Source organism: Sycon ciliatum, chromosome 1, assembly GCF_964019385.1.
Source record: "Sycon ciliatum chromosome 1, ocSycCili1.1, whole genome shotgun sequence".
In the NCBI taxonomy this organism is placed as follows: domain Eukaryota; kingdom Metazoa; phylum Porifera; class Calcarea; order Leucosolenida; family Sycettidae; genus Sycon; species Sycon ciliatum.
In genome coordinates, this window is record NC_088643.1 from 74,234,818 (window position 1) to 74,255,484 (window position 20,667).

At 45.6% G+C, this 20,667-nt stretch overlaps 1 protein-coding gene and 1 long non-coding RNA gene across 3 annotated transcripts; both read left to right on the top strand.

Annotated features, from left to right (window-relative positions):
• Positions 1-1,721: 1,721 nt before the first annotated feature.
• Positions 1,722-8,005, top strand: LOC135805399 (uncharacterized). 2 transcript variants are annotated; one of them, XR_010551137.1, is made up of 6 exons: positions 1,722-1,865; positions 3,706-3,863; positions 4,747-4,822; positions 5,282-5,445; positions 5,790-5,843; positions 7,391-8,005. It is a non-coding gene; the product is annotated as an uncharacterized LOC135805399 (long non-coding RNA). The 2 variants fall into 2 exon arrangements; XR_010551138.1 differs by having other exon boundaries at positions 7,898-8,005.
• Positions 8,006-9,042: 1,037 nt separating this feature from the next.
• Positions 9,043-16,382, top strand: LOC135805398 (uncharacterized). The gene is made up of 4 exons (XM_065319427.1): positions 9,043-9,827; positions 12,321-12,457; positions 13,905-14,141; positions 14,780-16,382. Exons 1-4 carry the CDS (start codon positions 9,392-9,394, stop codon positions 15,371-15,373), a joined length of 1,404 nt encoding a protein of 467 aa, XP_065175499.1. The 5' UTR covers positions 9,043-9,391; the 3' UTR covers positions 15,374-16,382.
• Positions 16,383-20,667: the final 4,285 nt, after the last annotated feature.

The following is a 20,667-nucleotide window of genomic DNA, read 5'->3' on the forward strand; positions in this document are numbered from 1 at the left end:
TTCACGGTATGCAGCTGCTAGCAGTACATGACTTCAATGCATGACCGGATGGAGCTCAAGATGACATTGTTCTCTTGTCTGCTATGTCAGTGAATGTGTGGACACACAGTATGCTACCAAATGGGGAAACACGGCATAATTGTTACTCTTTATCTCACAGGTAAACCATAAACGACTGATAACTAACTTCTCTGCCCGGTCCCAAATTCCCACATTGATTTGCTATTGACTTCTACTTTTCTCATATCAATTTTCTCAACACACGCATTGTATTGACAGATATACTGGCTCTGCTATACTAGAAATGCGCCATGATTGAAGCACGGCCGTCACTGTTTACTGCATGATTCCGCTTTTCCACAACTTGGCTGCCTTTGCGGCTGTACTTCCGCTGTTGGTTTCTTTGCGGTTTGCGTGCGGCTTGCGTGCGGCGTCCCTTCGTGGATTATTGCGCAAAACTAAGCTGTTGGTGGCCGCTGGGCGGATGGTAATGGGGATGTTGTGCATGTATGTGTGAATGTGTCTATGCAGGCTGCGCGTCATCATGACTGTGATCTACTCTATGAATCATGTCTAGATTTCAAACTGTTGACTTGCCATTGTATGACATGCTGCAGATCGATTTTATCCATGTGTACACATGGATACCCGTATAATAGGCCTTTCTCTTTCCCACCTGCCTTATAGACTAAATATAGTATCGACCCGCAGTACCCCACCACTTCCAGCTAAGAGATTTCCCAAAGTGAACCCCTCACGTTATGATTATCTCATCACCAAACTCCCATGCCAGAGCCCTCCACTCTTTATCCACTGACTGACTGAGTCTGTGTACATGTACCACCAACAGTACATACCGTATTCAGTTCCGGAGTAACAGTTATAAGCCTCCCTCCCTCCCCCCATTTTGCCACGATATACAGACAGCTACAATGTAGCTATCCTCCATCTATCACCAATATGTTGATCATCGGAGTATACAGTCATGTACAAGCCGCTCCCCCCCCCCTCCCCCTGTTTTTGGGTGAATGATTTTGAGTCACGGGTTCGAAGTAGTGCCAGTGGCCATACTTTTAAAATGCATTTCAAAGTCAAAGACACTGTGAAAGTACAGGACATGACTGTCATGATGATGTGAACGCTTCTTGTTCAGCGGACAAGCTTGTAGTCTTGTACGTCTTGTCTAGTAAGTACTGTAGTAGATCTACATGACTTGTACTACTAGTAGTAGTACTGCGCAAGGTTGACGGGCCCGTCTTCCCCCCAGATGAAACAGATGAAACAAGATGAAACGAGATGAAACGAGATGAAACAAGATGAAACAAGATGAAACGCCAATGTACGGGCGCAGATGGGGCCGAGATGAAACGAAATGAAACAAAATGAAACAAGATGAAACAAGATGAAACAAGATGAAACCAAATGAAACTCGAAGTACGGGCGTAGATGGGCCGCGAATGAAACAAGATGAAACAAGATGAAACAATGTACGGGCGGAGATGGGCCGCGCGCAGTGCACGAGCGAAAAGAACTGAATTAATCCAATCATTGAAATAATTTTGTTTGCAGAGGCAATTCGCGCAAGGGAGGTATAGGAATTTGATGGCTTGCGAGTGACAGCACGAGCCGAATTTATTGCCCGTGGAAGTACCCACGATAGGAATACACTGTTGGGAACATGGTGGCGCCGCTGACGGTACCTATGTAAGTGGAAATACTTTATTGGAAGTACCCACGACGGGGAAAATAGTCTCTCTAGTATTGTCGGTGAATGGTGATGGTGGTGGTGGCGATGGCTACTTTCCTCTGCTCAGAGAGAACCCCTGCATGTCCTTCGTCGTGATGCGAAAGAGCAGTGGATGCAGGTAAAGGCCGTGTCAGAGAATTTCGCCTAGTGCTGTGGCCAGGGTGAAAATAAATTAGGGCTGAAACGATCATTCAATAACTCCAAGCGATCAACCAATCTCTTTAGCGATGAATATCATTGTAACATAGAAAAATGTGGGCACAAGTTATGCAATCGAGTCCACCAACTAAACCAGATTTCGAATAGTCAGACGTGCACAATCTAGCACAAAACTGACAAGGAGTATGAGTACTGAGACATTGAGATCAATTATAATTGTTGGTTCATAATTATAGATTCTTTCCGGCTGTAGTCGTGCACCTCGAACACAAGACTATGAAGAAATTCCATGATGCCTTTGCTACATTAGCTGTGGCCACCAGTCAAACACTCTAAATATACCCAGGCTACCGCTCAGTGTTTGGTATTCTGTAAACATTTCAGGCAATTGTGTCGACACCTGTGGACATCTGACTGGTCTAAAGCCTAGTTCACATTCGACGTAACACTGACGGTACAGGACGTAAGGACGGCTGGGGTGAGCTGTAAAATCTTTTACGATTCGTACGACACGACATGCTGCAGTCGTTGCGATGTTCTCCAGCGAACGGCGCGAGTCATAAGGCACAGTCCGTGTCGGGGTGACTTTCGGACCTAATTTCTTGTTTTTCGGGACTTCTTTTCAATTATTTCTCCTTGAATGAAGCGAAATCAAATTCACAATACCAGTTTTTCATGGAGACAAAAAAGTAGCCCTGAAAGTTGTGCCATTCGAATAGTAGCCCTAGGAAATGATAAAACAGTTCATCTGTCATTCTCCTAAACTATCCCTAAATACCATAAGTGACATGAGATCTTATCTTGCTAAAATTCAACTCAAGTCGTGTTAGCCATTCTGCGAGTTATCATGGGAAGCGCAGTGTTCGAAATCCTAAAAAATTCCCAGTACGAATCGGGAGTGGATGGCGCACGACGCCGCCTCCTGTTCTCACTCAAAATGCAGCCGTTTTGTACGCTTGCGTCTCCGTCTATGCCCGTCTACGGTATGAAAAGTTGAACTGATCCAACACTTCCCGTCAGTTCCCGATCCGTACGGTAGTATGGTTGCGTTCCCGTTCCTGGTGTTCACATTGGACGCCGTCAGACCGTCCTGTCGCTTCCCATCGATCCTTACGCCGCGTCCCGTCGAATTTGAACTAGGCTTTATCAATATGAACTAGAGGAGTTCATGTTGTTGTTTCTAGAACGAAGAATCAGGCTTGTCGTCACCCTTTGGCTTGAAGCTCTTATCACCAACTTCCGCAACGAATCAATCGAAAAGATACCGTCTTGACTCCCGATCTCTTTCATAGCCACGCATCAATATTACTGCGCTTGAAAGTACACGATTGCACTCGTATCCACAATTGGATGGAGTGCAAGGGCTAGAATACTGCCACTGGTATGCATGCATAAAAAATCGTTTGCATTCGCTTTGAACACTAACGATTATCGATTGCGCTCTTAAAACGATCGGTTTGCGAGTTATCTGTATACTTGTTTCAGCCCTAAATGCATTGCCCTCGTAGAGGACAGGGATGAGCAGTGATATGAGAAAGGGATGTGAGTACTGATGTGCCTTTCGTCCTCATATTTTACAGAGAAGACGTCTGCCCCCAATAATAAAATTAATGTAGTAATGATAATGTGTTGCCCTTTAATCTTCTCAGGAGCCCTATGCCTTTGCCTCTTCTCCCCTGGACTGAATGGACTGGACGCTCTGTCCAGTAGTGTCCAGTAAATGATTTGTAGTGTAAGTTAGGGTGCACTCTCTCTTGAGGATTTGCCCACCTTGATGATTGTGCTCTTCGTGTTATTAGAAAATGTCTCTACCTGCCAGGATGGTATAAGAGCACGAACTGAATCACCTGTTGGTGCAGAAGGCTTGGAGGACTGCTTTTGAAACAGTTGTTCAAATTTCCTGCACCTCTTCGTAGCCGTTGTCTGATTGCTGCATTCTGGGGAGACTGAAGTTCAGGTTAGTGAAGCTGCACAGTCCCCGTGGAAATGTTTATGCTGCAACTATTTACTGCTGACATGTATTTATGTATTTCAGGAATCTCCAGAGGGTGAAGGCTTGCTGCAAGCTGCGTCCCTTCAATGTCGTGATACATCCGTAGATCAGTCGTGTGCCTGTCATGTGCTTTTATGAGCATGCTCCTTTGCACATGCCTTTGTCCTGTGCATGCGCGGGCGTGGGCGCGCGTGTGTGTGTGTGTGTGTGTACGCCAACGACACCGTCCGTGCACATGTGCATGGACGTGAGTTTGTGCGTTTGCCTTTGTTATATGCATACAGTATTATCAATTTATCATGCCTATACAAGCCTTGCCAGTGTCTCGATAGGAGAAGCAGATACATGATTACACCACTTGGGTTTTGACCTTCTTTGGCCGGGGCGAATGTCGAAGGAAAGACTCCCTCTGGGCCAAGGTGTTGGCGACAGTTGAGAGTTGTCCTCTATTTTGCAGCGGGGGACAGCATGGCATATTTGGTGCCGGAAAGAGTGCAGTTGCACTTTTCATGTTACTGTAAAATTTGCTAGGTCACTCCCTTGAAGCTGGAGACTGCTGCTCAAACGGCTACTGCTGTTACTCTCTGCTGCTACCATGGTCGTTGCTTTGTATCAATGGCGAAAATTCTCAGATGAGCTTTGGGTCCGGGCACTAGAACCCTGCTGCTGCCTCTGCAGCAGTTGTAGAAAGTTTTATAATACCAGTGTCGATGGTGAACTTCTGCTCTTTTTTTTATCCCAGACACTTTGTGCTCAGGAGACTGTTAGGTCTTTGTGGTGTTGGTTATACTAGTTGGCGTCTGTTTGGAAATATATTGTGCTTTTCTGTGTGTTCATGTGAACGTAGAAGCCCTCACCGAAACCAACACTAGGTTGCTGTGTTGTTTTCTTCCAAGGTCGGGCACAGTAAAGGAGACGACTCTGTGAGTATATTCGCAGATGAACTTTGGGTTAATAGAATGCAGGTGCTGCTGCTCTTGTGCCGGGCTGTTGGTGTCAATGATGGGGTGGATCATGCTTTCTCTTTATATACCTTTTGTATATTTGTGTGTAAGTAGGAGCACATACCAACACGTAATCTTTCTAAAGCCTAGTTCTCTTTCGACGCAACGCTGACGGTACGGGACGTAAGGGCCTGTGACGGCTGGGGTGAGCTGTAAAATCTTGTACAATTCGTACGACACGACATGCTCCAGTCTTTGCGATGTTCAACAGCGAATGGTGCGAGTCATAAGGCACAGTCCGTGACGGGGTGACCGTCCCGGCGTTTCCCGTCGATCCTTATGTCGCGTCCCGTTGCGCCCCGTCGAATGTGAACTGGGCTTAACAATGGCATGGAGACAGTTTCAATTGCAGTTTAATGTTACTGCACTGCACTGCAGGTATCAAGGCACTACCCAGAGGGAGGATGTTGGCCTTCTCCTGATGGGAAAATGTCTTCTTTCTCATGGCGTGGCCAGGACTGCACTGACCCTACCATCCACTCTACCTCTCCGGAAAGGGACTTGACAACCAGTCAAGATGGATGTGCAGAGATATACCAGCGGTAAGTCACATGCTTAGGATATCCACTTGATGAAGGAAGGACAGGTGCTCAACTGCTACACCAAAATGTGAGCATAAGGAGATGGGCTGATGGGTCATGGGTGGGTGACAGGTCTTTGCCCGGTTGCTGGAGTATAACAACCTGGGTCTTTGATTGGTTTAGAAGCGGTCCGCTCTATTTGGGGTGCCATCCTCAATTAGACGGGCAGTGAAGATCTTGCAGGATCAATCGCACATGTAGAATATGGACATGTGGATGCGGGCAGCAGATCTGTAATTTCCAGTATCAAAGTTCAGTTGTATTTGCTTTTCTTTATTTTCTATTTGTGATGTTGTTCACTGCAGCTTCTAGCATTAACTGCCAATTTGCACTGACGCAGCAAGACTCCCACCAGTCAAGTATGTTTCATTGCATGCACTAGGATTACAGTAGAATGCCGATTATCCGAATGTCAACTGTCCAAACGGTCAATTATCCGAAATTCCTGTTTGCACTGAATTCAATTCAATAAGTCGACTTATACCGGTAAAATATGGTAACAGCGGGACTGCAGGGTGTGGCATTTCCATGATACAGTGGAAAATTTCACGATTTTTGGTGCAAACATAGCTCGGACGCTGCTCGATTGGATATACAATGCAGGTTCTTGGAACCACGGACACGACTCTTCGATTCAAGGATCACAACACTTCGGGATCTGAACGTTCCGGGAGCTGTTCGCGGTTTTGTCGCTTGTCACGGTTGTGGACTCATCGTTGTAGCATAAATGAGGCTGGACTATTCCAAGCGGAAAACTAAAATATTTCTTTCTCAAAGCACAATCACTGGCCCGGAGGAGCACACCTTCTCTAACTACATACCGGGTGCAGTACATGACACGTCCGTGTATTGACTAGTCTCTTGTACATTTAGATCTACCACACGACTCGCGTAGCGCTAGCACAGCAGTGCGGGTGTAGTCATGTACTACTACTACTACTACAGTACTGCCGGGCGCCGAAGAACGGACCGCCGATGAACGGCCAGGCTATGATTTCGCTATTTTTTAAGAACGGTCTAAGTAGAAACGTAATGTACAATATGAATATGATGTACACTCAGACGTATAACTCTGCATAAATGTACATGTAAGACTGTACCATCGAATATGAACGAAACTGCTGTGTTCGCCAAAAATAAGAACGGGCTAGGCTAGAACCCTGACCCCGTTCTTCGGTGCGCGGCAGTACTGTAGTGTAGTGTTCCGTATGTTTGTTGACTATGGCATGCACGCAGAAGCCAGCGGATGTAAAAAGTCCAACTCGGAAACGGCTAAAAACGGGGTATCCTCAAATTTTGCCGAGCTGAAAATCACAGGGTACGTAGGGCTTGTAACAGTGAGTCGAATGCTCTTGGTCCGAAGAAGCTGCGACAGATGGTTCTCAAATCGAACGCGTTTCGAATATTGGCCATTTTTGCACACAAATAGATGGTGTGGCTACCTGGCTGCACACTGTGACCTTATCACCTGGATCAGGTAGACTGCGTGCTCGCTTTCGCTCATTTTCGATTGGGCGTATCTGACGAACCATGGACCGCAGCCTCCTCGGAAAAGAACATTCGACTCAGCGCCCCAAACTCTACGGGTCCTGAAATTAAAAAAAATCATCAGACTTCCCCTCTAATACGTAAGGCAGAACTCATTACAGTCCTTGATTAGAAGTTGACATATTCTTGTACGAATCCGGTGGCAGCCACAACAATGTCTTTTGTGAAAAATGTCTGCAAGCCTTTTAAAAAGCATCTCCCACCAGGCATTCGATCGAATTTTTCATGGCGTGGAGATTTGTTACGGCGTGAACCGATGCTTGGCGTGTAGAATTTGCTTTTTGATGTGTTCTTTGGAAGATGCAGTCTTAAAAATGGTGTGGATGTCTTTGTTTCTGTCCTTCTGCTGTCCTCGTAGAAAGAATAATATAGACGTGCAGAAAATGTAGGAGAGCGATGACATCAGAAGGACACTCTCAGGTTCAGGGTACCTGTACTGCCCCAATAAATTGGGTCAGATCCCAAAACGAGGTTGGCCGAAGCAAAAAAAATAGAAGAGCCTGCCTTGAATTGAATATGAGGAAGAAGAAGAAGACAAAGAAAGAAAAAGAGTAGGAATTTGCTTGTGTAAACTTTGTTTCCTCTGTCTAGGCTGCCATCGCATTATAGCAGCCAACAGTGTGTGTGTGTGTGTGTGTGCGTGCGTGCGTGCGTGCGTGCGTGCGTATGTGTGCATATGTGTGTGTGTGTTTGCGTCTGTGTGCACACGCTTGTGTGTGTGTGTGTGTGTGTGTGTGTTTGCATGTGTGTATATTCTGCTAATCTTGACTTAAATTTCCACATCTGGGCATATTGTGTTCTGCATGTGAATTTATCTTCATTAACTTGTGCACTACGTTCCTTTCTTCACGTTACGGCACTTTAGTATCGTTTTACTTGAACATCATACTCTCGCCCAACTTTGTTTCACCAACAAAGGTTTATTCTCCAAAGTATTTCTAATTGATTGTGTATGAGTTTCATACTACTGTCAGGGGCGTCGGAAGGTATTTTAGTGTGGTATGGTCAGCCATCTGAAGTACAATTGACTCGTGGGGGAGTGGTGGCTGAGCCGAAAATTTTTGAATTTTAGATCCCAGATCAGTGTATTTTGTTGACTCACAGGTATCTGGGGCAAAAAGTGGTACGGTCAATACCGTAGTGACCGTACCGTGTGCGACGCCCCTGACTGTTGGAATCCACCAGCTGTGTTTCCTTGAGGGGCGTATCCTTACCTGGGATGTGTTTTCTCATTCCCGGCAGCAGAAAGAGCTCTACAATATGTATATAATTTAAGAATAGAATTTGATGTACAGGAGAGTGCCAATTATCCCCACCCCTCGGGACGCGGGCTGTCTCCAGAGGGTTCAGATGAGAAGAATGTTCGGATAAGAGAGCAGTCACACATCTATCTAAATCATGCATATTCCAGCATGTTTTCATCATTTTCGTTCTCTTCAGCAGTGAAACAGGAACTAGGTGCACTCATGCTCCTCTAAATTAATGACACTATTATTACACATTTTGACTCAAACCTGTTTTAATACATCTTGTGAATCGCTTCAATGGTGCCCCGAGCGACGAAAATCACTAACTTTGAAACTCATCTTCTACCCCTCAATTAAATGCAAGCAATTATTTTGGATAATTAATCATTTGGATAGTTGACATTAGGATAATCGGCACATTGTGTGTGATGGGGGGGGGGGAGGAAGAGGAGGAGGCTGCGAGAGGCCGTGGTGGACGTGTACCGGCTTGTGCACAGCCTGGAAATAGCCTCACTTTAGATGTATGCACATTCAAACGGTGGATGCTTCCCGCCATCCTTTTCCCCCTCTTTTTCCTTTTCCCGCCATTCTTTACCCCCTCTTTTTCAATTTCCCGCTCTTCTTTTCCCCCTCTTTTTCCCCCTTTTTCTCCCCTTTTCCCCCTTTTCTGCGAGAAGATTAGCCCCCTCCTTGTAGTAGTAGATCTACTAGTACTACTAGTTTGAATGCAACGGCGACAAGCTTGCACTAGCTGTTAGTTTATAGTTGTATGACTTTAGTGCCACCATATTCATACTAGCCATAGCCATAGCATAATAATAGGTCTACCTTCTGACTGAACTGTTACTCCTGTTCGGGCAAGTACGCGTGTGATCGCAGCGTGAGCGCTAGCGATGCGTGAATGCAAACATTAATATGAAACCACTCTGAAAACATCAATTACAAAGGCCGCTTCTGCTTTCCGGAATTCCTTCCTTGGATGTAGTAATGTAGGGCTAGGATGGGACACAGGCATTGCGCAGTTTGAAGGGAAATGACCGGTAAGTTCGGCGGTAACCTGGCGTTCGTTTAGCTAAGCTTCTCAGCTGAGCGTCACCCGTCCACGATCCAACATGGACGTCTACAACTGGGGAACGGAGCTGGTCACCCATCCTCGCAAGATCAAAGAAGTGTTCCACGTCCAGGATATTATTGACGTAGTGACGGACCCCGACCAGTTTCCGTCCCCGGTAAGGGCACTGGGCTCTCGTCATTCGCCGACGAAATGCATCGATGCTGATGGCGGTACAGTGCTGGATATGCGCCACCTCAACTTCATCAACGAACCGAACGAAGCCGAACTGACAATAACGGTCGGCAGCGGTGCGATCTACTACGACATTGCCCATTTCCTGCAAGATCGCGGCTTTATGCTTCACGTGAACACTGAGATCGGAAACCTGACGGCTGGCGCAGCCGTTATGGCACAAACAAAGGACGCCTCATTCCCCGGCGAGTACGGACAAGTCAGCTCGTATGTTGTGGGAGTGAAGATGGTGACGGCACAAGGTAAAACAAACCATCATCATCGGTGAAGTGTCTGTATGGGCTTTGTTGCTGCGATACGGATACTGGAGTGCTTTGAGTCCGTAAGGTCGGAGTCCCCGTGGCGGGTGACAAACTGATAGTGGATTTGCGACTTTACACCAGGTGACTTGTGACATTTTGTAAGTAAAGTAATACGATGCCACGTATAAGTGCCACGGGCAGTGATAATTATGTGGCGGAAGGCAATGGGCTAAAGGGGACATGTGGGACATATGGCCCACATGTGCAATGTAAAATAAATCAGTATTGAATCAATTTATGAGTACAGCCATGTACATGTAAAAGTTAGTTAGAGTTACTTAGTTTGCAAGTCCGCATTACAACCGGCTATACAGCGTTGAGAAACACAACCAGCTTAGGAAGTTTCGCTCGTGCCAGGCCACCACCATGCCTGTAATACCAGGGTGGCAGATGCAGCACCTAGTACCTATCGCGGGGGGGGGGGGGGAAAGGTGGTAACTCTCACAACCAATGTCAATGCCCGACGAGGAGGCGAACCTCGTTAGCTGCATCCATGTTACCCTCACTCCAAGAAGTGAGTACCCAGTTGACCGTGGGTGTCGGCACAGTTCCTTGCATGTATAGTGGTTCACGCATGCATCACCGCACTTGTTAGCACAGTTCACGCTCCCTGCTCCCAGCGCGTCTGGAACTCAGGACCTTATGATTCGCAGGCAAGCCTACAACCACTCGGCCAAAGCGCATGTACATGTAATTATAAGTCTTTGCCTTGGGGACCCAACACTTTAAGGTCTAGCCCCCACCGGTGCACCCCTTCTCCCTCCGAATGCTGAGGCTGTGATGATTGATGGTTCATACTTCCAAGTCCATGTATCTATTCGGCACAACTGATGTAATGAGTGCATGGAATGCGCACGTGCACACTGAGTCATACCCACAGGGTAGACGAATAATTAGTGGTGGGCATGGGTAGTCGGGTAGACGGGTACGGAATCTGAATAGTACCCAGAAAGTCGCAGATGACATCATGTACAGTGCAAGTGTACAAATTCATGTAATAATCCGCATGTCTACCCAGTGTGTAAGGGAGGGGGTGCATTGTGGTGTTACCATGGAAACATTACCTGATAGGGTACCCGTGCTACCCGTGGAAAACTACCCGGACCCGATGCCCGAAGAAAATGCTACCCGACTCGGCCCTACAAGTAATTGCCAAGGCAAGAAGAGTATTCTAGAAAGAAACGGCGAGGAGACAATAATTTGATAACCGCAATCAATAAGACAAGCTGAATCAACATTTGTGTATACTTTATTCATGCACTGTAAAACGGTGGAGACGATGTGAAATAAAACGATGAAAGTAGGAAGAAATAATGTGGAGAAAAATTAGGATCCAAACAAGTTTTCGTACAACACTCATCAGGAATCGTCGTTGTACTAAAGGACACTGAAGCGAAATTGAACTATATATAATATATAATATAGAACTACGGAGGAATCGGAGGATGGAACGAATGGCGAAGGAAGCAGTGAGTCGGGGGTCGGGGAGCAATGAGGAGAGTGGTCGTGCGACTGCCGGTTGTAACCATACTAGTCAGAGGGTCGCCAAGGCCAGCCGCAGGGACGATAGGGGGGACAGTCCAGTTGGGATTATCAAGATGACCAGCAGAGACAACCTGCTTGTTTTGCACATCGGCTATACATGTATCCTTGACGCCGTCCACACTCGTGAGTGACTGAACTGGGGTGCGGGGGTTGCTGCGACGTTGGGAGCGCACAAATCGGTAGAGGGAGGGACGATCTGGTGATGAAATTGTTGCAGTAAAGGAGTTGATGTAGTAACGATGCAAAGTGCGAGATAAATTCTTCACTATGTTTCGTTGAGCGTAATAGGCCCCATCCCAAAGAGTGTGCAACTCCTGCATACAGTGTTATCCTATCAAGCTCGTGCCACTCTTACTAGTCTTAGGATGTGACTATGGGCAATTTTTTTCCGACATTTGTACAAAATGCTGTTTCACTGGTCCCACAGTTTGTGCTGGATCAGATCGCGCAATCACAAGTTTGGTATTTCCTAAAATTGGGGCCGGTCCTGTATTGCTGCCTGTCTCAAATATGAGCCACATCATTTCAGGGATTTGGTGTGAATTTTTTTCATTTCATTTTTTGGGTAAAGTATTTGCCTATTTGGGCTTGCAAACCACTAAGCGCCTCGGCCAGTATTGCCGAAAACACGCCATGTCCACTACTGGCCTCCGGAGACGTCTGAAAACATTACTTCGAAGTACTTCTTTTGAAGTACTTGTAGGTATAATTATGTGTACATGACTGTACACAATACACTTTTGCATCATTTTCACAATACTAGTATTGAAGAGCGATAACTAGACTAACTAGATCAATCACTATTCAGAAGGACTTCCGTCCAACATAGGTACATGTATGCTCTGTCGGCACTTGTCCCACAGCTGCATTTTGTTCTGTGTCTTGCAGGTGAAATACTGGAAATAGATGATGAACACGATCCAGAGCTGATGACATTCATCCGCTGCAGCTACGGACTGCTCGGCATCGTGTACGAGGTTACCTTCCAGATCAAGCCATTGCGCCTTATGCGGCTTTATCATAAGGTTTGTTGCTGTTGGTATTCCAGTAGAGATGAGCCCCGGAAGTTTGTGAAATACTACAGTCTGTATCGGCTATAGTGTACCCTTTTGATTTCCGTGATTTTATCACTATAACCGATGCATCACTATATGCGATACGATCGATTTTTTTCGATCGACACATGAAAGGCACGGAAATACTTCCAGCATGGCGTTTTGACAAATGAGCATGCTGCATAGTTGACAGTGCCCGCATTTCCATAAAAAATTTCTGTTATGTACATGTACATGTGTCACTATCAAAATAAGCAACGTGAAGAAAGTAAAAAATAGGGCCTTTGATATTATTGCTACATGTATTTTAAAGTTATCACTATAGCCGATTATAATGTAGTGTGTTATGCATGTTTTGATTCTTTGTTGCCATCATGATATCCGATATATCATTACATCCGATAATATTGGTTATAGTGATATTTGTACTGGATAAAATACGTTTTGCTTTTGATATTTCGTACCAATATCACTGTAGCCGATATATTCTTATATCCGGTCACTCTATAGCCGATACAGACTGTAGTAGGAAAACATACACACATGCACATCCGCTAGTTCATGGCTTTTAATTGACTGTGGCTGTAACACTGTTGGAAAACAGTCCATTCCAGCAGAGAGCTTGAAACTGAGTAGTCAGTGTCGGTGTCGGTAATACATGTGTAATGGAAGACTCAGTGAGGACCAACTGCATAACCTACGCACAAGAACTGCGTGGCCTTTGCAGTAAGTTGAGTTGTTGCAGTAAGAAGAGTGCACTATAATGTTACTGCACACCCCTTTCCTCCTGTCCCTCGCATTTCAAAAGTCAGTGAATAAGCTACATAATATAATAGTACATATGCATATCTACAATGCCAAGGTGTGGACATGTGGAGATCGATGATGCATTGTCCGAAACATAAGTACCGTAAAGTCGCGGATAAAAGCCGGGTTTGCATACAAGCACATCGCGGATAGAAGCCTGAAAATCAAACGGGTCAATGCATATAACTATTATAAGCCTGTCGCGCGTAGAAGCCTGGCTTCTATTCAAGCGCGGATCGGGTAGGTCAAGAGTGCATGCGCTATGTACAGTGCATAGTAAAACTGCCGCCATACCGGTAGTCAGTGGTAGATCTATGCGTGTCGCGCGTAGAAGCCTGGTTTCTATGCAAGCCCGGATCGGCCGATGTGCATACAAGCCTGGCAAAAATATCAGTGGTGCATATAAGCATGGTTTGCATACAAGCCTGGTTTGCATTGAAGCCTGATGCAGAAAGCGGCTTATGTGCTTATAAGCCCGGCTTTTATCCGCGACTTTACGGTAATTAAATAGGTACAGCTGAGGTTCTAAGAAGTGGGGCTAGCCATAGGGGGCAGTGTGTAACTGGTTAAATATGGTATTCGACAACGGTGCGGGTTTTTTTTACCATAGGTCTACACCCTAGATGAATTCCTGGATGACTTGGACGACATCCGCGCATCTGATGCATCCGTCATGTACTACATGTTGCCGTTTCACGGTTACGTCGCTGTTGAGTATCGCTCGTACGCCGTCATTGAATGCAGCGAAGACCGCGTAGAGAAGCAGCCGGACGTTGTGAACAACAAGCACCTCTTACGTCACGGCAGTGACTGGCAGTTTGCCATTCGCAATGTCTATTGGGCAAAGGTAGGTCACTGGGCACATTTTGTCACTAGCTTCATGTCACTGACACTGGGCATACGAGTACCTGGCTCCTTATAAAACAGCGTCTTGCTCTCTGCTATCATAATTATGGTGGTGTTTTGACTCGTGAAACGTGACTCTGCACTGCTGTATGACTCGTGAAACGTGACTCTGCACTGCTGTATGACTCGTGAAACGTGACTCTGCACTGCTGTATGACTCGTGAAACGTGACTCTGCACTGCTGTATGACTCGTGAAACGTGACTCTGCACTGCTGTATGACTCGTGAAACGTGACTCTGCACTGCTGTATGACTCGTGAAACGTGACTCTGCACTGCTGTATGCTCACTGTACATGTAGTAGAATAGTTGTGAGTCTTAGGACTATTCCTAAACTGCAGTAAAGGTTGCATGCACGAGTACTCCCTTCGTATGTGTGTGTGTGTGTGTGTGTGTGTGTGTGTGTGTTTGTGTGTGTGTGTGTGTGTGTGTGTGTGTGTGTATGCTGTTGAATGGTGCAATCCCAGCACACGCTGCTATGGCTTCTGCTGTAGCATCGCTATCATCGCCTCCGGCGATGGGCGTCCAATGCGGGTCTAATGGTATGTATGTGTGTGTGTGTGTGTGTGTTGTTGTGCAGATTGGCCCCGTTCTGGGCAGCATATCAATGTCCATACCGCGACCTCTTCTCGGAATCTACTCCAGTGTGACTAACCTGGTATTGTTGAAGACGTTGGGAGTACTGGCTGGCTACCGCATCCTGCCCGCAGAGCAGATTATTCTCTACGAGGAGAAGCCACTGAGAGCATCCCAGTACACTTTCTCCATCAACACCTTCTCTGTCGGCACCTTCAAAGAGGCCATGCGCGACTACTTTGCATTTGTGCGCGACTACTATGAGAGAACCGGCTGGAGAACGTCGCTGCTGCATGTCGGCTATCGGGTCTGCCAGGACACCAGGTCGTACCTCTCCTACACCGCCGACGGAGAGTCAATGTCGCTCGACCCCGTGACCAATGCAGACGGTGGATGGTACCCGTTTCTGAAAGACTACAATAAGTTTTGCATGGCACATAATGGCAAACCGCTCATGAATCAAGCGCCTCTTCTCACCCACCAGCAAGTTGACATGAGCTTTGGACCGATGATCAAGGAGTTCAATGTCCACCGCAAGAAAATGGATCCTGACAATCGCTTCCTGAACAACTACTTCCGGGAGCTGTTTGCTCTTTAAGCCGTGCTGCGATGGTGCCGGGATGTTGCCTGTCTAGGAGATGGTGTATGGTGCTTGAAGTAGCCTTCAGTGGCTACATGGTCACTGCCCCCCCCCCCCCCCCCCCCCTGTTGCCAAGCTGTCTGCCATCCGTTCAGTACCGGCCAGTATGTCAGCGCAACTCTGGTCTGTTATTTGCATGCCCGCTGCTGCTAGCCAGCTTGCTCAATATGCTCTCGTTATCGCGGCGGCGTGCAGAGTGTAGTCGGTAGTTAGTTTTGTGAATGGTTTACTTGAAGACATTGTAACTGCTGACTGAAGACTTGTGCGTCCTGAAGGACAGTAGTGAAGTTAGCTGTTGAAGTAATTGAATTTATATTTGTTGTCTAGTTTGTGTTGTCTTGTTGGTAGTTCGCACACGGTATCACGTTCTGACAGATGTTTATCAGACCTTTGTATCATCTGCCAACAGTTGTTTCTCCTATCCCATCCTCCCTATGTGTTCACTCATTTAGAGTACTACCTACTGCATTCTGTCCCTGCCTTGTTACCATGGTTACGCCACCCCTGCACTGATCAGGACCGCCGGAAGCACTGAGTTTTCGATTGGTACCGTCCGGTAGTATTGTGGCCTTTCATACGAGCGTACTTTGTGTATTGATACGGTGGATATATACATGTATGCCCTCCACAGAAGTAAACACATGTTGGTGGCCAACATGTTGGTCTGGTGATAACAAGTTGACCAACCGGACCGGTTCCGGCGGGCCTGCCTCGGATTGTAACGTGAAAGCCGTTATGAACACGTTTGTCCGCATCTGCTACTGCCTATTCACATCCCTCACAATGTGTACTATCGCACACAATGTTCACTCACTAAAATACAGAAATGCACGGTAGCAGCACGGTGTCCACTTTCATCACTGTTCAAATTTGTTGTCTCAAAAACCACTTTTAGGTTAGGTTTAATAGGTATTAGTTGCCCTGCCTCTAATAATAATTATTATAATTATATTCCAGAAAGCACAGATTTACATGGTCTTGAAGGCAAAATGAAACTTCAGTATAGTGGGCCTTGGATATATATGCAACATGCTTTTCTCTTTGCATCGGATATACTGGAAGTTCTTTTCATTTTCTCAGTCATTTGACTTCCGGGATATTGCACACAGTGACGGAGATTCAGTTACAGACTTACATGTACACTGACTAAGTAACTAGTAGTTACAGTACCTCGACTAACGTAGTAAAGAGGTTACATCATCATAATTGTTATCAGTTGAGCTGCTTTGGTAAACGCGGCAGCGACGCACTACTGAGCTCAAGCGAATCCGCCGACCCAGACAGTATACATAGCGCCTATGTATCTAATATTGACTGAGTACGAGGTCAATAGGATATAAAAGCCAAGTAAAAGACCGAGGCGAAGCCGAGGTCCTTTACGAGGTTTTTATTTCCTATACTGACCAAGTACGAAGTCAATAATTTTATTATTGGTTTGTAATTGCAATAAAGAGAACAAATTCTGTGTTACGTTTAGTTCACTGTTCCGCTCATGTCACTGGCACCTTTCATGCATTGCTTGCATGCGTGTTTTACATGCCCGCGCCTGTGTGGCTGCACGTGTCGCGTGACCGATGCAAATCACTCCAGATTCCCGCGCTGCGCACGTGGAGGCTTGTGGTACTGCGTGTTTCGGTTTTTGGTCTGGCTTTGTCGACCAGTAGTGTCTTTTGCTTTGCTGTTCGCTTGGTGTGTGTTTCTCTTGGAAGTGTATTCCATTCTTGTGTTCTTGCTTTATACGTTGTAGTGATGAGAGTTGAAGTTGGTTTTCTGTCAACACTGAAAGTGTCCATCTGTGCGTGGTGAAGATTCTTGCGTAGTTTGTTTGTGAGAGTGTGTTCCGAGCATTCTACAACGAACCCTAATTGAAAGTAACATTCTGCAGTCATCGCCACACTACAACGAAGTCATGAAAGGTTACCGGAATTAATTTTCTTGTCACATTCATCAGTGGAAAGTCGTGACTGAAGAGTAACCATGCTGAACAATGATTTTAAAAATATACATGTACATTCAGTGATGTTCTCACTTCACTTCAATTGTCTCACCTTCCCTCATTCTATTTTGGCACTGTATTTTGTTCTCGCAACACATCACTGAATGTATATTTTAAAATCATTGTTCAGCATGGTTACTCTTCAGTCACGACTTTCCACTGATGAATGTGACAAGAAAATTAATTCTGGCAACCTTTCATGACTTCGTTGCAGTGTGGCGATGACCGCAGAATTTGTTCTCTTTATTGCTATTATAAAACTGTTGTCTCCACGTGGATCAATTGGTTTGGTTTGGTTTTTATTATTTCAGTTCGTTGCCTCAACAGTACAAAGTACAAATAAATATCAAGAGGGACGAACGAAAAGAGAAAGTAAAACAGAGCAGAAAGGAAGATGCAACTGAAAGGTCAATATTAGATTTATCACGACTAGCCAAAGCCTGTGTTCAATCCCTAAAAAGGAGTCAAATATACATGTACATGTACATGTAAGCAGTCAATATAGGCCTAAGCCTAAGGAGTGAAATATGCAGGAATATTTGACTGCTTAGGTATAGCAAAAACCTATGGGAGTCAATACTATTTATATATATAAAGGGAGTGATAAACATGATTGTATCCTTGTCGGGTGCCGAAGAATGGAGTGTCCAAGAACGAACAATAATAATTATTGCAAGTAAAGCTAGGGTTTCACAAGGCACAGCATACCAATGACATGTATACTATACCTGGTACCTGGTAAACACGGTGACTCAACTGACAACTGTGCACTAGTACGAGTACGAGTTATACAGTCATGAACGGCCTAGGCTACACTGTACTGTAGTCTGTAGGACTCGGACTCGGAGGCTGCCCTCCCCCCTCCTCCCTGCACTGCGCACACGTGACACAATCGAAAAACAATCATCTGATGACACACAGCGCGACAATCAGGATGCTCAAACAAATGACTAGCAATGCATTAATGGACGACTCATACTTATCAGAACTAACATCAGAACAATCAGCATGTGCGGTGGACACATCCGATATCAAATGGCTAGTCGAGTGGACCCTAGCCGTTGCCTCTGCCGGTGCTTTAAGTTTTAGCCGCTGCCATTGGCATTGCCGTCGTTGCCGATCTTGTCATTCTTCTAGTTGATGCGGTTCCTGTCACTGCCACGCCAGTGCAGTAGGTGTCTTGTCCGGTTGTTTTTCCGGTGGTCTAGTTGAGGTGACGTTGCTTGGTGTTGATGTCAGTGCTTTAGTCTAGAGTTTAGACTCTGTCATCGCCGTCGTTGCCGATCTTGTCATTCTTCTAGTTGATGCGGTTCCTGTCACTGCCACGCCAGTGCAGTAGGTGTCTTGTCCGATTGTTTTTCCGGTGGTCTAGTTGAGGTGACGTTGCTTGGTGTTGATGTCAGTGCTTTAGTCTAGAGTTTAGACTCTGTCATCGCCGTCGTTGCCGATCTTGTCATTCTTCTAGTTGATGCGGTTCCTGTCACTGCCACGCCAGTGCAGTAGGTGTCTTGTCCGGTTGTTTTTCCGGTGGTCTAGTTGAGGTGACGTTGCTTGGTGTTGATGTCAGTGCTTTAGAGTTTAGACTCTGTCATCGCCGTCGTTGCCGATCTTGTCATTCTTCTAGTTGATGCGGTTCCTGTCACTGCCACGCCAGTACTTGTGAAACCAAAAACTTTCAAGATGTTTGTAAAGAGCCTGAAGTGTGTCCTTTTTATGAGTATTATCGCATTTTTGTCTCAGAGGAAACTGTTTACAAGTAACAATAATTATTATTTGAAACTCGGATGTTGAGCCATAAATAAATGTGGAAGAGAAAAAGACATAATTATGGATACGAGTTAAGAGTAACTCTCCATCACTGTAACATGATACTATAATTATACAGTCAGAAAGTGCAATAACTAGGCACAACACTGACAGAGTACTGAAACATTCCACGTCCTGACACCTAGCTTCAACACATCTCCGTAGCGCTAATCGACAGCCTTCCAACTTGGAAGGTTCAAGGTTATGGAAAGACCAAAGAGGGGAAGGCAAGCGCAACGAAAACGAGCAAAAGCTACAGTCCCAACGGAACAAAGAATGTCGATTGTTACTGGACGATGACGAGACCAGTACGATATTTGACAAAGCGGTCTAACTACAATTAGAAGCAGCAAAGCAGCACACCACCCAACTTGGGTGGATCATAAATATCAAAGATAAGTAAAGAAAGGGAAGCTTTGCGAAAACGAATTGTACAAGCCGAAAGTCAAACTACTAGGCTACAGTACTCCTCATGCATGACATTGTGATGGACTAGTTGACTACAAAACAAGTTGTTTCACACGACGTACGTTTCGCCGTATGGTTCGTGACGGCTCATCAGGTGTGCAATTTGAAACTCGGATGTTGAGCCATAAATAAATGTGGAAGAGAAAAAGACATATGGATACGTTAAGAGTAACTCTCCATCACTGTAACATGATACTATATTATACAGTCAGAAAGTGCAATAACTAGGCACAAAACTGACAGAGTACTGAAACATTCCACGTCCTGACACCTAGCTTCAACACATATCCGTAGCGCTAATCGACATTCTTTGTTCCGTTGGGACTGTAGCTTTTGCTCGTTTTCGTTGCGCTTGCCTTCCCCTCTTTGGTCTTTCCATAACCTTGAACCTTCCAAGTTGGAAGGCTGTCGATTAGCGCTACGGAGATGTGTTGAAGCTAGGTGTCAGGACGTGGAATGTTTCAGTACTCTGTCAGTTTTGTGCCTAGTTATTGCACTTTCTGACTGTATATAGTATCATGTTACAGTGATGGAGAGTTACTCTTAACTCGTATCCATATGTCTTTTTCTCTTCCACAATAATTATTATTATCAATATTAATGCACATCACGCAGCCACTTCCACTTCTTGTCATCAGAGTATTTTATTGGTCCGTAAACTGGTAAAGCACTTGAGGGTTCAAGTACTGGGCTAAGCCAAGGTCCATCATTACTACATCATTAGTGTTAGATCTGCTGACAGTCTTATGATAAGTAAGTTATGTTATAGCCAACAGGCAACAGTCCGTGCCAGGTGTGCAGTCCTTCAAAGTTTAGGCTAAGTACTATGAAGTACTTGGCATTACTTTGAAGTCAGTAGATCTACAAGCTGCTGTCGCATCACTGCCACCAAGCGGCATCTGACTGTTCAGACACCAAAATAATCATTAATTTTTCTGAAGAAGACGGTGTGCGCGTGGGCCAGGCAGGCCGGGTCAACTAA

Bases quoted from the DNA above. Each gene is read 5' to 3' on its own strand.
- LOC135805398 (XM_065319427.1), top strand. From the start codon at position 9,392: ATGGACGTCTACAACTGGGGAACGGAGCTGGTCACCCATCCTCGCAAG. The intron at 12,458-13,904 runs GTTTGTTGCTGT...TTTTTACCATAG, and splicing joins TTATGCGGCTTTATCATAAG to GTCTACACCCTAGATGAATT. The intron at 14,142-14,779 runs GTAGGTCACTGG...GTTGTTGTGCAG, and splicing joins GCAATGTCTATTGGGCAAAG to ATTGGCCCCGTTCTGGGCAG.